General features: G+C 34.5%; 1 protein-coding gene across 1 annotated transcript; it reads right to left on the reverse strand.

Annotated features, from left to right (window-relative positions):
* Nucleotides 1–247: 247 nt before the first annotated feature.
* LOC142628197 (uncharacterized) lies at nt 248–9725 on the reverse strand. Its single transcript, XM_075802243.1, has 9 exons — nt 9305–9725; nt 7518–7582; nt 6372–6420; nt 3624–3718; nt 3341–3426; nt 3174–3233; nt 2973–3054; nt 899–1012; nt 248–693 (listed from the first exon to the last, which is right to left on the reverse strand). Exons 1-9 carry the CDS (start codon nt 9489–9491, stop codon nt 523–525), a joined length of 909 nt encoding a protein of 302 aa, XP_075658358.1. The 5' UTR covers nt 9492–9725; the 3' UTR covers nt 248–522.
* Between the last annotated feature and the right edge of the window lie 5288 nt (nt 9726–15013).

Genomic DNA, 15013 nt, shown 5'->3' on the forward strand with positions numbered 1-15013 from the left:
GAGCTTCAAGCTTAATCAAGCATCAATTCATAAGGCACACAAAAATGGAGTCATAAATGATAGAATTTGGATCACTACACAAGATAAGGGAAAGTTCATATACCCAAATGAAAAGCATACACAAATACAGTTGTGTATGTTTAGATTACTCCATATCAAAACTTCACATGTAGCTTTAAAACTTTGGTGCGGTACACATAAACCTAACATCAAAAGACAGAAGAAAAAATCCGCAGATAAATGTGAGTTGGGAATGAAAATAGAAAGAGTTGATTTATGTAGGAGGGAAAGTTATCATAATCTTCCTAGTTTTGCCACCGGGCATCCTAAAAAATACATCACATCAATAAATCAAAACCTTAGGGGAAAAACACAAACAAATATATGAGTTTATTTTTAATATGAAGTCGGTCTGAAATATTAGCAAATCCTAAGCTATTTGGCCAGAAAATTGTTGATGAAACTTATAGTTTTGGAAGGTTGGACAATAATAATAAGAATCTTGGAAAATTGGCTAAGCAGTTATGATGAAACTTTCAAGCCTTTTAGGGCAGCTGTAAGCAGAGAAAGCTTGTCAGATGCTTTATGCTTGTATTCTCTCTCCAAGGCTGTTGCTGCCAGAGATTGTAGCTCTGGGCTTTCCTTGTCGTCCTTATTCCGTCCTTTGGCAATCTGTCCGATGGCAGAAGAACACTGGATAACAGGAGTAAAAAGTTCATCCAGTCAGAAATTGATTACTGTCAAGCAATGACAGAAAAGAGAGTGAACCAAGATGGGCAACTCATGAAATTGATTAGATCTAAAAAAATACAACAGTCAACCAAGGCTTCAAATAGAAACTACATGACAGTTTTCATGTGTGTGAATGTATGTATTTAGAGAGAGAGAAGGAGCTCACCAAGCAGATACCAAAAAGTGCTCTGGTGTTTTTGCCTCCAGTCAAATCTATGGTGGATGCATAGTATTTTTTTGCATTCTGAAGATTTTCTAGTCCACCAAGTGTATAAAGCACCTGTTGTTCACAGAAGCAAAAGATGAGGTGTTTGATTAACGGTTATAGTCAAAACTTATGAAGTCATATTCAATATTTGATATTTTAACTAAACATTGCATTCAGGCTTCTATAAAGATTTTAAAGCATTCAACCCAAAAGACTAAGCGTAGTACATAAACCCACAACCAAGAACGAATGTGGAACTTATTTCTTTCACACCCCCTCTTATATGCTGCCCCAAACGAACCCAACGCACTCAACCAACCCAACAGAATCAAAGAATAATAGCTAAACAAGCCAAGCACTGGAGTCAAGAACAACAAACTAGGCTTTGATACCAAACAAGAGAAAATAACTTTGACTAGGCAACTATCATTTGTACAAGCATCTAATAGCAGGGGAACAAAGAAGTGGATAACTGCCAAAACTTGAGCATGATAGTAGGTCTTCAAATTGAAATATTCCCTTACTCCAAAGATGAATGCTACAGCCATATGGTTTTCGTTTTTGGGGAGAGGGAGGTGTTAAGAGAGAAACTTAGTTTTGGGCCTTTATTCAAGCATGCATGACGAATACCACTTCGATAGAATCCCAATTTGGTCTTCTCTTTTTTTACTGAACCTAACCAACAAGTAGTTTAAGTATCAGAGGCAGAGCACAGGACATTGGATTAGGATCCTCTAGAGTTCTTAGGATAACTCCACCATGGAACTCTAAAACTTATACCCATCCATTGTGAAATTATTGGATTTAATTTTTGCCAAGTCAGTAATAATTTAAATAGATGCTAAACTAATGATAGTCAACATTTGTATAGATATTGATGATTTGGTAAAATCCAATCATTCATTTCAAAATGGATAAATAAAATTTAAGAACTCCATAATGGAGCTACCCTAAAAACTCTAGAGGATCTTAATCCCATCAAATATCCCAATTTTTTGCCTTGGAGGCTGAGAGAAGAGACATTTGGATATTTGTCAGCCCTGTACAACAGATTTTTTCCAACCCAAGAACATCCATATTCAGACAGAATATGACACATATACGGGAAGTGGATGTAGAAATTGCCTCCAGTACCAGTACCCAATCATATCCAACTAAAATAAACTTCATTAGCTGAAACTCACAATATTAAAAGATGGCTCAAATGAAATTCCATGAAAGTGGCAAGTTAAAGACAGCTTTCAATAATATCGGACTGCAAATCATCACATACCCCATTTGACTCAAATTTGGGACTTTAGAAGTGACAAAAGAAATTCAGCAAGATAATTCTTTTTTGACAAGTGATTCAGCAAGATCATCTATAAGCAAACTGTTCACGCTGGGAACAAATAGTTCCTGTTAGAAGGTGGTGAACAGTGAGGTTTTTGATTTATTCAAAGCATTAGACAATTTGCTAACTGGGAAGGTATTGGACAATTTGCCAACTGTGAACGGTGTAACTCCATACAGCATGTCGTTCAGTGTTGTACAATGGTCTCTAGAATGTGGATTAATATATTCTATTCACTTCTAGATTTGGGGCCATGATATATTGCATCACTGAAGTCTCTAGCACCTCGTTCTGAACTTTTTTAATCAGTAAGTTCCGCACACGCCTGAGTCTTGAACACAATTTTTACCCTCCAACTCATTATTAAGGGAGGGGAAAGTGTCATCTAAGCTACAGCTCATTGGCGTAACTGGTTCTCCACTTGGTGGATAGATTTGAATCATAACAAGTTAAAAGTTTAAGAACTGTGGAAAATAAGTTCCCTAGCAGAGGTTTTTTTGTTTTCTGAAGCAGACCAATTGTTTTATTCTTAAAACTGGAGAATGGTTACTGAAAGCAGCGTGCTTCCCATAACTTTTCATAAAGCATTAACTGTTTCTTTGATTTATGTATCCCACGAAAACCAAGGTGCAAAAAGGGAATATAGCATCGTTATGAGCAGAAGCTAATGACCAGTTAAAGAAAAGAAAAACCACTTACATCAGCATAAGCTAAGTGGAATAGGGGAACCATGGGTTGAGATAATATTAGCTCCTCATAGCAAAATGCTGCTTGCTTGTACCTATGTTATAAAAACAAAGAGAAATTATGAGACACCAGACAAAGGCAATTTGGTAGCTTTGACTTCCCTGCAGAATAGAAAAGATTTGAAGGAAAAGGAGAAGAAGAAAGATGTCTCACATTTGCAAGGAGACGTATATTTCAGCCAGTTCTCTCCAGGCATCATGATCAGCCATAAATCTGTTAAAAGCAAGAAAGACAACTAGACACATAATGAGTTTTTTCTTTTTCATCTACATTTTAAAGACACATAAGAGAAAGAGAGAGGAAATTCAGATCTGTCTCACATTTCAAGATATTTATTGAGCCATTCAATGGCCACAGACACATTTCCTTGTGCCTTTGCCATTGCTACCCTCCTCTTATGTATCACCTGTATAAAATAAAATTAAAGGAAGTGTATAATTCAACACTTTATCATATTTTCAATATTATTTAAGGAAAGAACATTCTATTAATCTCACATAAGAAAGATGAAACAACAAGATGATCCTTGGTTGTCCTTAGTAACAATTGGGTCAATTCTTACTAAAAATAAATGTTTTAAAAAGAATCAGCTGTAGAAATTACTTGATCTAATGGATTATCCTCTAAGAGGCTTGAGTAAGCTTTTTCAGCCTCTGCCCAGGCCCCCTTTGCTTCAAGCAACATCCCCTCCAGCCTACCTGTGATTTAAGCCAAGATAAATACTATGTCACCAAATATCAACAGGTAATGAAAATATTATCATCTCCAAGTCCAGAAAGGTTTTGACATCACCATAGGAGCCAAACTAGCTCAGGCAAACATATATCAATTCTTCACACATTCAAATAAATAAAGCGGTCATTGTAAACCCAGCATAGACTGTAATCTTCAGCAACAAATGCAAATTGCTATCAAAGAATCCTCCCTCTAAAACTGTCTAAAGTAGATATAAAAGAAACACCCTATTATTTTGAAAGTAGATAGCATGCTGGGACAAACCAAAACCAACTTTTGTAGAAGATTAGTTACAGGCACATGGATATCTTTATAGAGTTCTAAAACCAACTCTTTCCGCTTCTAAATATCAAAGTTATGAATATCATTTCAGTACCCATTTCATTTTTTCCATTGGAATGGAATATTTCTGCACCTGCCTATTTCTACGTACCATTTCGGAGTTACCACTTACCATTGTATTATTATATTTTATTTATATACATATATTTCTTTATATATTATTGGCCATAATCCATATAAATTGTTAAAAGAGTCTTAAAACTAAAGTTCATATTTCAACTAATATATCAATACCAAACCCAAATTTCTACCCAATAATAATAACTAAATTTTTTAGAATATTACAATTATAATATGTACCTAAATAATGGGGTAAAAAAAAAGCACGTGTTGACAAAAAGGAAAAGAGAGAACTTGATATAGTCTGACACTTGGTCATATTATCACATGGTGGAGGGGGTCAAAATTGAAAGGAAATATATTCTGACATTTTCAACTCTCGCTCTTAAAGTTTCCAACTCTCCTTTGTCATTTCCAACACTAGTCACATGCTTGGGCTCATAAAACTAAAGGCCAGCACAAAACAAAGCAAAAAAATAGCAAAAGAAGAAATAAGTCAAACAACTGGAGAATAACAGAAAAAATGAACTGAAGGAGGAGGCGAGGATGAAACAAAGAAGAAGAAAGAAGAAGACAAAGGGGGTGACCTCTATGATGCACTGGGTTCATTCAGTCAACCTGCGGCATGAAGGCTACCTGCTGTGATGGGATGAGTTCTTTGTTTGTTCAACTTGGAAAGGTAAATATTATGTTTATATCAATACCAGCATAAATTCACCAAAACAGGCCGTACCGGACCGAACTGAACTGGAATTCAAATCGAGGTGAAACAAGGGGGTGATTCGTACCAGTTAAGTGACTGGTACAGAATTTTCTGACCATATCAGCTGGAATAGAACGGGAATTCATAATGTTTATTAATATCTTGTAGCCTCAAACCCAAAATCTTTGGAAGCTCATCTTGTTATACCATTTCTTGGGGTGGGCACCCCCCTTCCAAGGCTATTATAAGTATAAGAAGGCTTTATCTTTTTTTTTTTTTGATAGGTAATAAGAATATTATTAAATCAACTGAAAACAAATGAGAGCCACTACCAAGGTGTTCATGATGGTGAACACAAGGAAAAGCAACAAACAAACAAATATCAACAAAGAACAAGAAAAATAGGACGGCATGGTATTCATGATGGGTGGGAGAGTTTCTCCAACCATGTGGCCTTAGTGGTGGGGGATGGCACTCGTATTCTCTTTTGGCATAATAAGTGGGTTGGAGATAACTCACTTAAAAGGCTCTATCCTCAGTTGTATGTGTGTTCTAATCACAAGGAAGCTTGCATTTCTAATGTTTTATGCTACCAGGAGGGTGGTAACGATAGAATATGGAATTTGAGATTCCATAGGGATTTTCATGAAAGGGAATTAGGGGCTGCCTTCTCTTTCCTTGAATTCATTCAATCCCGGATCCCTAGGGGTGGCGGGAGTGACACTACTCATTGGTGTCTCAAAGGGAATGGCAAGTTTGATACCCGGTCCTATTACAATATCTTTAGGGGTGCAGCTGCCTCCAACTTTCCGTGGAAGGGTGTGATTGAGTTAATGTTAATCCATGCTTGAGTGGGTTTCGAGGGGTTAAATTACCATATGCATTGTCTCTTCAGATTGCTTATTTAACTCAAGTTCGTAACACCATATGTTACTGGGAACCAAGCTTATAACCATGATATCCCCCCAACAACACTCCACCACTTAGTGTTGAAAAGTAAAATATGGTAAAAGTGTGAATATTTGCAACTGCATAAATTACAACAAATTTGTTCCAATTATTTACTAATACTTGGTATATAATCCAATGAAAAAGGGTCCAGTTTAAGTATGTGTCTGACTTAATTCATACAACTTTCTTTTTGAGGTATTTCACACAATTTAAAATTTTTACACACATGCTTAACATGCTAATCTTTACATTATTTATTCCTCTCACTAAACTACGGCATATTGCTCACACTCATGTTTATTGAGATGCATCTTTAATTAGTAGCCCACCACATTTAGAAAGGTAGAAAACTCCTTTCAATATCACAAAAGAATCTATATCTTGCATTTGAGAGATGGATACCCAGTAACTAAGGATGGACAATGGTATACATCACAAGTCATAAAAAAAGAACAAGCTTTACATATGTGTGTTCAACTTTAATCAGGCATGTGATGTATATGGAATCTTTGATCAGGCATGCGCACAAATTTGGTTTGCCATACGTTATTTCAACTTACCAACCCTTTTACTCTCTGGAAATTTCTTCTGTAGAACCTTTATGCAGTCCTGTAAAAGATTCAAGAGTAAAATAGAATCAACTTGGACATAGAATTCAAGCCAACAGTCCATTCAACAAATTAGCATTAGTTAATGAGTAGATCCATAGCTCAAGCAATGATTAAAGGGTGCATGAAATGAAATAAAAAATCAAATCAAAATAGACCTTAGGAGATTTCTATCCATATAAAAAAAATCATCTTGTTCCAACGAATTTAATAATTATTTTTATAAGGTATGATTTAACTAAAAGCTGCATAGTACATAGATATGCAAGCTGCAAGATTATATATCCAAAAATTAATGAGCCATTATACTGCAACCATTACCATGTTATGGGAAATAAAATGGAGCTATGAAGTTGGCATGTTTAACCAACAAAAAGATGTCTCTAGTAATGCCTAATTAACATCCACTTCCCTAAACCAACGTGAACTGATGAGCAAACGAACCTCCAATGGTAAAAAAGCACATTCAAAGAGACAAAGTCACATGGGGTGGCACCAATATGCAAAGCCACAAGAGAGAGGGGAAAAAAAAAGTGTGTGCAGTGCAATGCATTTCAGAACAAATTTACAAAAATGATTAGTTTGACATTTTACTACAAACTCATGCACTTCTACAGCAAACCCCCCCCCCCCCCCCTTTTTCCACAAAAAAAAAAAGCCCAAGAACACAAAAAACATGGCAAAATCTCTGTTGCAGAATTTAGCAACTAAGGTCTGTGCACAGTATGTTGTAACCAACTAATATGAAGCAAGGTTATGCTAACTAAAACATGGAAGGTGGCCTTAACTACAAGACAGGTCACATGTATTATGAAATGAATTTAGTGCCTCATCTGAGCAAAGGAGGAAGTGTCACACAGATGGACCACTAGATGTTATGGAAGCACTCTAGACCAGGGTTTCACTAGACTACGAGTGAGAAGCATTCAAACCAGGACGCATAAAATAGCATAACCTTGCATTTTGTACATGCAAGGACACTATAAGTAAAGTGTATTTACACATATATGCAATTCTCAACTGAGTGCTTATAATGATATAATATAGGGAAGCTTGATACAATTTGAGAAAGGAAAATTCATTAAGACAAGACTGTACCTTTGCAACATCAAGACTTTGGCAGTCCATAGCAGCAACTGCTACTTGCTCATATAGAGTCCATTCTACATCAAGAAATACATAGTTGTTAATCAAAGGTTTGGTACATTAAATGGAGGACCCTTACTTAAATGGAGTTGGCAATTATATATGGCTTGGACAGTCACCAGCATGAATCTACCACCAGAAAACATGATTAAACAGATCATAGAAACATTAGACCACAAATAAAAATTTCATTCATTCACTATAAATTTAGTTACAACGCCCATTGTTTATTTGCCTGCATAGACAAGATATCCCTGTGGTGGCCGTGGAAGCACCATGACCTATGCATGTTCTATAATTCTATCCTTTTATTAGCTTATATTATATACATCTAAACAAATTTTCATATTCACATGAATTATTAACTTATGATAATAAAGAGAGATTGGTACACAGCTTTGAAGGAAAAGGCCCAAGGCCCCAATAGTTCACTGTTGCATTTTATTACAGATGACTCAGACTGAGAAATCGACACACAACTTCAAAGGAAAAATCTCAGGGCCCCAATAGCTCACTTTAATAGAGATGATACATAGTCCTCACAATAAACTTTTTGAAAGCATCAAAAAATAAAAAAGGAGTCTTAAGTAGAGTCCTAGTTCAAAAGAAAAAATCCTTTTAGTTTATAAAGAATGAGTGAATTATAATTATATCCCATTAATAAATTGACACTCAAACTGCATATGAGCACTTTTGAGAGCTTGACTAGTATATCATACAAATTGTTCTGCACACCATACATATATCACCCTGTGCTTTTCAGCATGATAAAGAGATCTATGACAGTTCTCAATGCTGATGACAAAATTGATACAAATTAAGGAGCCCAATCCTATAAGTGACTGCAAATTACACTTGGAGAATGCATACAACAAGGTTAAATTTTTCATCACAGTTTCTTAGAGAAGGTGGGGGAGGGGGGAAGGACATTTTCTCCTAATTAGATCCTTAATGAACACATAAAAATGAAAGGTCCATATCTGTAGCATCACAATCAACGCATTGGCAAGTATTTTAATCTATATTATAGCACCTTGGACACAGCAATCCCATCTTCCTTCTTCTTTATAGTCATTGCGGCACTCATCAAACAAAGTGGATGAAAAAATATTCGAGCGTTATTAAATAATGTAATTCAGCCAAGAGCCTTGTAACTCAGTGGCATTAATTGATCTCTTTTATAAGAAAAACCAGGGTTCAAATCAATTTATGCAGATTACACCATCGCATAATTGTAATTGGCATTGGAGTTCTATTGGCTCACTGATTTGCACCTTAACAGGATTACACTACTAAGTTCTACCACTGTAAGTTACTTAAGAAAAAATAGAAATTTTGTAACAATCTCCAGGGCTTGGATCAATGGTCACCTATTGGCAATCTAACTTTGTATCATCGCTTTGGTAGTCTTGTTTTGTTACAAACTTACAATTCAAATTCGCAATTTGACTTCTTTTTTTTGGCTATCATTTCTATAAACCTTCCAAATTCACCAAAACCAGTAAAACAATCAAAATCCAAAGCAAATCTAAACCACTAAAACAAAAACATTTTAAAAAAAATACTGCAAAATAAACAGAACCCAATTGAATAAACGCAAAACTAAACAGACCCAAATACAGAAATCAAACAATTGCACCATCCAACACAAAATCTAATCCAGACCCAATTCAAATCAGCCTTAAAACCATAAAAGGCCCCATTTGGAAGGAGCAAAAAAAAAAAGGCTCGAGACTCACCATCAGGGCCAAGACTAGATCGCTTTTTGGGGTCATTAAGGATCGATAATCCATGCTTCAAAACCCTGTCAGAGCGACGGACCTTGAGCTTCCTGACCAAACTGAGGTACTCCCAAGCCCCTCCTCCTCCATTGTCCACTTGGGTTTCCAGATTGCTCAACTGGGTCTCCTCTGTCTTGCTCACCATCTTCAACAATTCACCACACAAATGATTTTTTTCCAAATAAAAACCAAAAACCAAAGCTATTTCTCTGAGTGTCTTTTTCTCTTTGTAGGTTTGCTTTTGTTTAGGTGGTTTTATATGCTATTGTATATTTTTTCTGATCTGTTAATGTTGGAGTATGTGTTAAACTTGACTTCGGTTTTTGCTTCAAAAAAAGTAACGGAGTTGGGTTGGATGGGGAGTCAAGACTCAAGGCTCACACTCACAAAACACAAGTACATACACTCTTTTTCATCATTGGCTATTTTTGGTGGTGGGTCCCATCCAAGCATCTTGGAATCTTCGAATAATATCAAAGAATCCGCAACTAATTCTACAACTTTATTACAATTTTGTTGTGAGTGGTAGAATTATATGGCTACATAAACCAACTATTTTTTTTCCACAACTTATAATTCACCACATAAAACTTGTCACATAGACAAGTTGTAGCAAAAATAATAAAAATTGTTGTGCTGCTAGATTTACTTAGAATCTTGGGCTTGCTTCGTTGATGCCCTCTTGGGATTTTTTTTTTTTTTTATATAATTCCAGTTGATGTTTTGGTTAATGTCCATCAAGTAAATACTACGATGATTAAACATTTTTCTCAATTGTTTTAAGGATTAAGTTAGGTTTTATTTCTTTCTCAGAAAAAAAAAAGTTAGGTTTTATTAAAACCTAACTTAGTCCTTACTTTTAAAATCCTTTTTATGGTTGTACTTTGGGTTAAGTAATGTATTTGAGTTTGGAAAGAAAATATAATTAAGTGTGTAGTGCATGTTTGATAGTTAGTTTGTTTCTAAAAAAAATGTTAGATTTAGGGATTAAATTGGTCAATTTTAAAATGTCTTTGACCTAATTGGCATTAACCTAAACCCATGGAATTTATTATTTATCTTCTTCTTTTTTTGTTAAAATTTATTTTAGGGTTTATTTTTTTGGACAACTTTTTTGTTTTTGTAAAAGTTAGGTACTCTTTTTTGAATAAGAATTTTTTTTTTTTTTTTGAGAAGATGAAGTTAGTTATTTAGTTGAAATGTAGGATATTCCTTTAAATTCATATACCTAGTTCTATTAACGGACAAAATATAAAGAATGTTATTACTATTTTTGAGGGTGTATAAAATCCTTCCATTTCACTCCCCAAGTAATAGTTTCAATTGAACTCTTTTAAGTTTTATTGTATATGAATTTCCACTTTTGAGTAGTAAGTGACTAGAGTGTTTTAAGCTTCATTCCATAAGTAGGACAAAAAATTAAAAGCAAAAAAAAAACTAAATAGAAAGAGATAAAAGTATTCAAATCATTTGATTAAGACATATTTTCATCCTATTATTTTGGGAAGATAGAAAACAGTGGTCTAATGGAAAAATAAGCATCCACGATCTCATTTTTTACCATTTTATCTTCTTCTTTTTCTTCTTTTCACTTTTCTATTTTGCAAAACAAGAAAACAATCAATCTATCTTCCATTTTATTTTCATCTTTTTTATTCTTTCACATTTCTACACAACTAAACACACTCTTAAGATCATTAATTTATACATATCTCAAGTGTAAAATTGTGTGTTTGAAAATGTGATCTTTAAAAATCATATATACTTCTAAATTCTAATAAAAAAATAAACTTTATGTTTCAACTATAGCATATTTATAAATAAAAAAATTCTGAACAAAAAAGTCCTTGTTTGAATCCACAAATTTGTAGATTTTGACTTATTTGCTTAAAGGTGATACAAAAGCAAGTAAGAGTATATTTTCTTAAAATCATTTTTTATCTCACCTTAAATAAATATGTGGATCAATAAAGTTGCATCTTTATCTATTGTGGATCAAGAAACTTTAGTGAAAGGAGTTTTTGGAATGGTGAATATTAGAGTTGATGAGTGAACACCCAGGTATTAATGTGGCAATACCCATAAATGAGGGTTTGTGTATAGATTTTGGGTGAATGGTGGTGCTAGGATATGTCTACGACCCATAATTTATGTTTTACAAATGAGGAATTATTGTGAACCATTTCAAGGTGAATGAAATATGGGCTTTTGACCCAAATTTCGTTGGGATATATGGCTAGGGTTTTTTTTTTTTAAATGATTTTTCTAAATTTTCAATTTTCTCTATAGAGCTCAACTTAGAAGTCTTTTTCTTTTTTTTTTTTCATTTATGCTGAGTAATGTTTTATTTACAAAAAAATTGGTTCAAAGGATATAAACCTCGCAAGACTCCTTAATTTAAAAGTTTTCTAATTCATATTCATCTAATATGATGATAAAATAAGAGTGTAAATCATAAAACTAAGCAAAGCATCTATTTTTCCTGAATACATAATAGAGTGTCAACTAGATTTTTACGGTTTTTATAGGACTAGTTAAGAGTTCAGTTCTTGGTTGAACTGGCTGGTCTGATTTGGTTTTTAAAACCATGGGTATTGGTAATAGTTTTTTTCCCCTTCATAAATAAGGACGTTCAAACCTTTTTGAACACTTATTTACTATTCTTTGAGGGTGTATAAAATTCTTCTATTTCACTTACGAAGTAATTAGAGTGAGAAAAGATAGTTTTGATTGAACTCTTTAAGTTTCATCTTATATGAATTTTCACTTTTGAGTAGTAAACGTGCTTTAAGCTTTATTCCATAAGTAGGATAATAAAAATAATTATATAAAAAAAGGTGTAGAAGATAAAAATGATCATATGTTTGTCAAATCATTTGATTAAGACATATTCTCCCCCTATTATTTTGAGAATATAACAAAATAAAAATAGTGGTTTATTAGTGTGGTGGGCCTTTCTATACTTCTGAGCTGGACTGCCTCCTGCCGCGTTGTGGCCCAGTAGTTCCGGGGTAGGAGAGTCGAGACTGGCTTGACTGAAACTCACCTCAAACAAGTTTGTGCGCAAGCTAGCTCCCCCTATGCTGAGATCTTTGTCACATGCCCATGGTAGAAGATGTTGTCACAAAAAAGTTATAACAGAGTGGCATAATAAAATAAGAATAATATATCAACTGCTAACAAAAGACAATGATTAAACCACTTTCTTAGTAAGGAAAACACAATGATATGAGTACGGTAGAAATATGTTAGTGACAATAATAAACGAAAAGGAGGTAATGTTAATGCTTGATTAATTAAAAAAAAAAAAGTGATTAGTCTGTCGTACTTGGTTTCTTAGGAGGTTTTAAGTCTAGGAAGGGAACCACTCTTCAATGTGGGCAGTCTCACAGGGGAGTCTTGCCATGGAAATTGACTACTTTGAAAGAATTGGCCTAAATGGCTTATCCTCAAAACCTTTTAACCTTGCTAGAGAGTAGGCTGTTGAAAGGGAGCGAAGAGAGTAGCCTATTGGTGCATGCCCCATCACACTCTTGCCATCCCCTCTGTTTTTCTCTACTTTCTTTCTTATTCCTATAATCCCTCTTTTCTTCCTTATTTTCCGTTGTTTTATTTCTTATTATTTTTCTCACTCGTTTTTCCGTACTCTCTACTTGCATTTCATTGTTCTTCCTACTTTTCTTGCTACCATTCACTGTGCACAACTAAGGCCTTTATACTGCTTACTGTGAAGAGTTTTACTGTTTTACCCTTCAACTACTTTTGGCCTAGTGTGGGTGTCCTTCCCAGACCACTCACTGGTCTGTTAGCTGCCCAGCCATTACCACTAACTTGTGCTGGCCGTGCCATGTTCCATTCCCAAATAAAAGAGTTTTGTTTTGTTTTCTTGCTTTTTGTGGCATTCCCATCTGAATAAAGGCTTGGTATTTTCTCTTACTAACTCCTATGGTATGCACATAATGATTATAGCTCATATTTTCCTCTTTGGGTAGTATGTCATCCCAGCAGGACATTTCCTCCAAAAAAGCTTGATCGAGAATCCGAAAATAGACTTCCCCTTTTTCCTTATTGTCAGACCATACCCTTTCTTACCTCTGACTCATGGTCCACCGCCCCTGTATTGGTTGGGTACAAGTGGGTGGTGCCTGAACCTTATGCGTGCTCCACTTTCATGTAAGTCCGTGGCATGTCTTTTATTCATGCGTTTGCCATTGCTCGAGGTTTGTTTAGTCTTTGCTGCACGTTCTGCTGCTCATTCTTAACCTCTTGTGGCGTGGATGAATTACTGAGTCTTGATTCTTTCCACTTCGTTTCTTCTTTGGGCTGGGTCTTACTTGAGTATGGACCCTTCTTCCTTCAGTTCAGCCCTTATCTCTCTTTACTTATGGTTTGTGGGTCAGCTAGCGCTCCTGCCACGCCATTTCGTTAATTCTACCATGTTACCACTTGACTTGTGCTTGCTAGGCCTCTTTAAGGCATGCCATGCACTTTTCTCTTATTCAATTCACGTTGCACAATGTTTCTGTTGGGTTAATTCTCATACCATCTTGGGCTTTCTTGGCCCATTTCATTCATTTGGGCATCCTTGATGCACTTTATTCATTTAGGCATCTTTGACCCATTCCATTCTTACATTCTTATAGGCTTTTGCTACATCTTTTGGGCTTCCTTGGCCCAATTACCATATCCTTTATTTTCAGGTTTATTGGCATTTTGTGCCAACCTTGTTCACTAATTCCTTTCTTTAGGCTATTCCGGCCCATTTTTGTTTGCTTTTTATTTCTTATAATTCTCATGGGTTTACTACTTCATTCTTTGGGCTCCCTTAGGCCCATTTGTTTTCTTTGGAGCTTTTTTACTATTTATAGGCCCATAGATCATTATTTCTGCCATTCGGGCTTAATGGTCTTCTTCTCACTTAGCTAATTCTTCTTCCTTATTCCCTTCTATATTGTTGGGCTTTCTTGCCAAAGTAGGCATCAACAAATAGAAAAATATTCGTCCATGATCTCATATTTTTTATTCTCCCTTTTAATTTTATTCTTTTTCACTTTCCTATTTTGCAAAACAAGAAAACAATCTGGTTATCTTCTATTTTTTTTAATTCTCTCACATTTCTACTCAATTAAACACACTCTTAAGATCATTAATTTATATATATTTGTTAATCATTAAATTATGCTTTGAAAATTTGATTTTTAAAACTTATATATACTTTTACAAAAGAAAACTTTATGTTTGAATAATAGAATTTTTAAAACAATTTTTTTCCAACAAAAAACCTAGTTTGAATCCCACAAATTTTTAGATTTTGAGTTATTTAATAACTCTTAAAGGTGAGACAAGAGCGAATAAGCAAATGTATTTACCTAAATTAATTTTTTAATCGCATCTTAAACATTATATGTGGATCAATAAAGAACAATAAAACTAGTCACGAAGATGGATATAAGAATTGTTTTGAAAACATAATCAAACTTGATAAATGATATGAGAAATCTTAAACTTATTATTATTATTTATTTTTTGTGCAAAATAGCAACAAAGGACCAATATAACAAGAAGCAAAAAAGCAATATACACATTTTTTCTTTCTTTCTATTTTATTATTTTAAGTATCTCTTATACTCTAAGGGTATTGGTTTAGAAGATAAAGGCGAAAGTGCA

The sequence above is a fragment of the Castanea sativa genome, chromosome 3 (assembly GCF_040712315.1).
Source record: "Castanea sativa cultivar Marrone di Chiusa Pesio chromosome 3, ASM4071231v1".
Lineage (NCBI taxonomy): Eukaryota > Viridiplantae > Streptophyta > Magnoliopsida > Fagales > Fagaceae > Castanea > Castanea sativa.

Excerpts from the sequence above, each read along its gene's own strand:
- LOC142628197 (XM_075802243.1), bottom strand. The coding sequence starts at position 9,491 with ATGGTGAGCAAGACAGAGGAGACCCAGTTGAGCAATCTGGAAACCCAA. Across the intron at positions 7,583-9,304 it reads ATCTAGTCTTGGCCCTGATG|AATGGACTCTATATGAGCAA; the intron begins GTGAGTCTCGAG and ends TTCTTGATGTAG. Across the intron at positions 1,013-2,972 it reads TCCACTTAGCTTATGCTGAT|GTGCTTTATACACTTGGTGG; the intron begins GTAAGTGGTTTT and ends TGTGAACAACAG.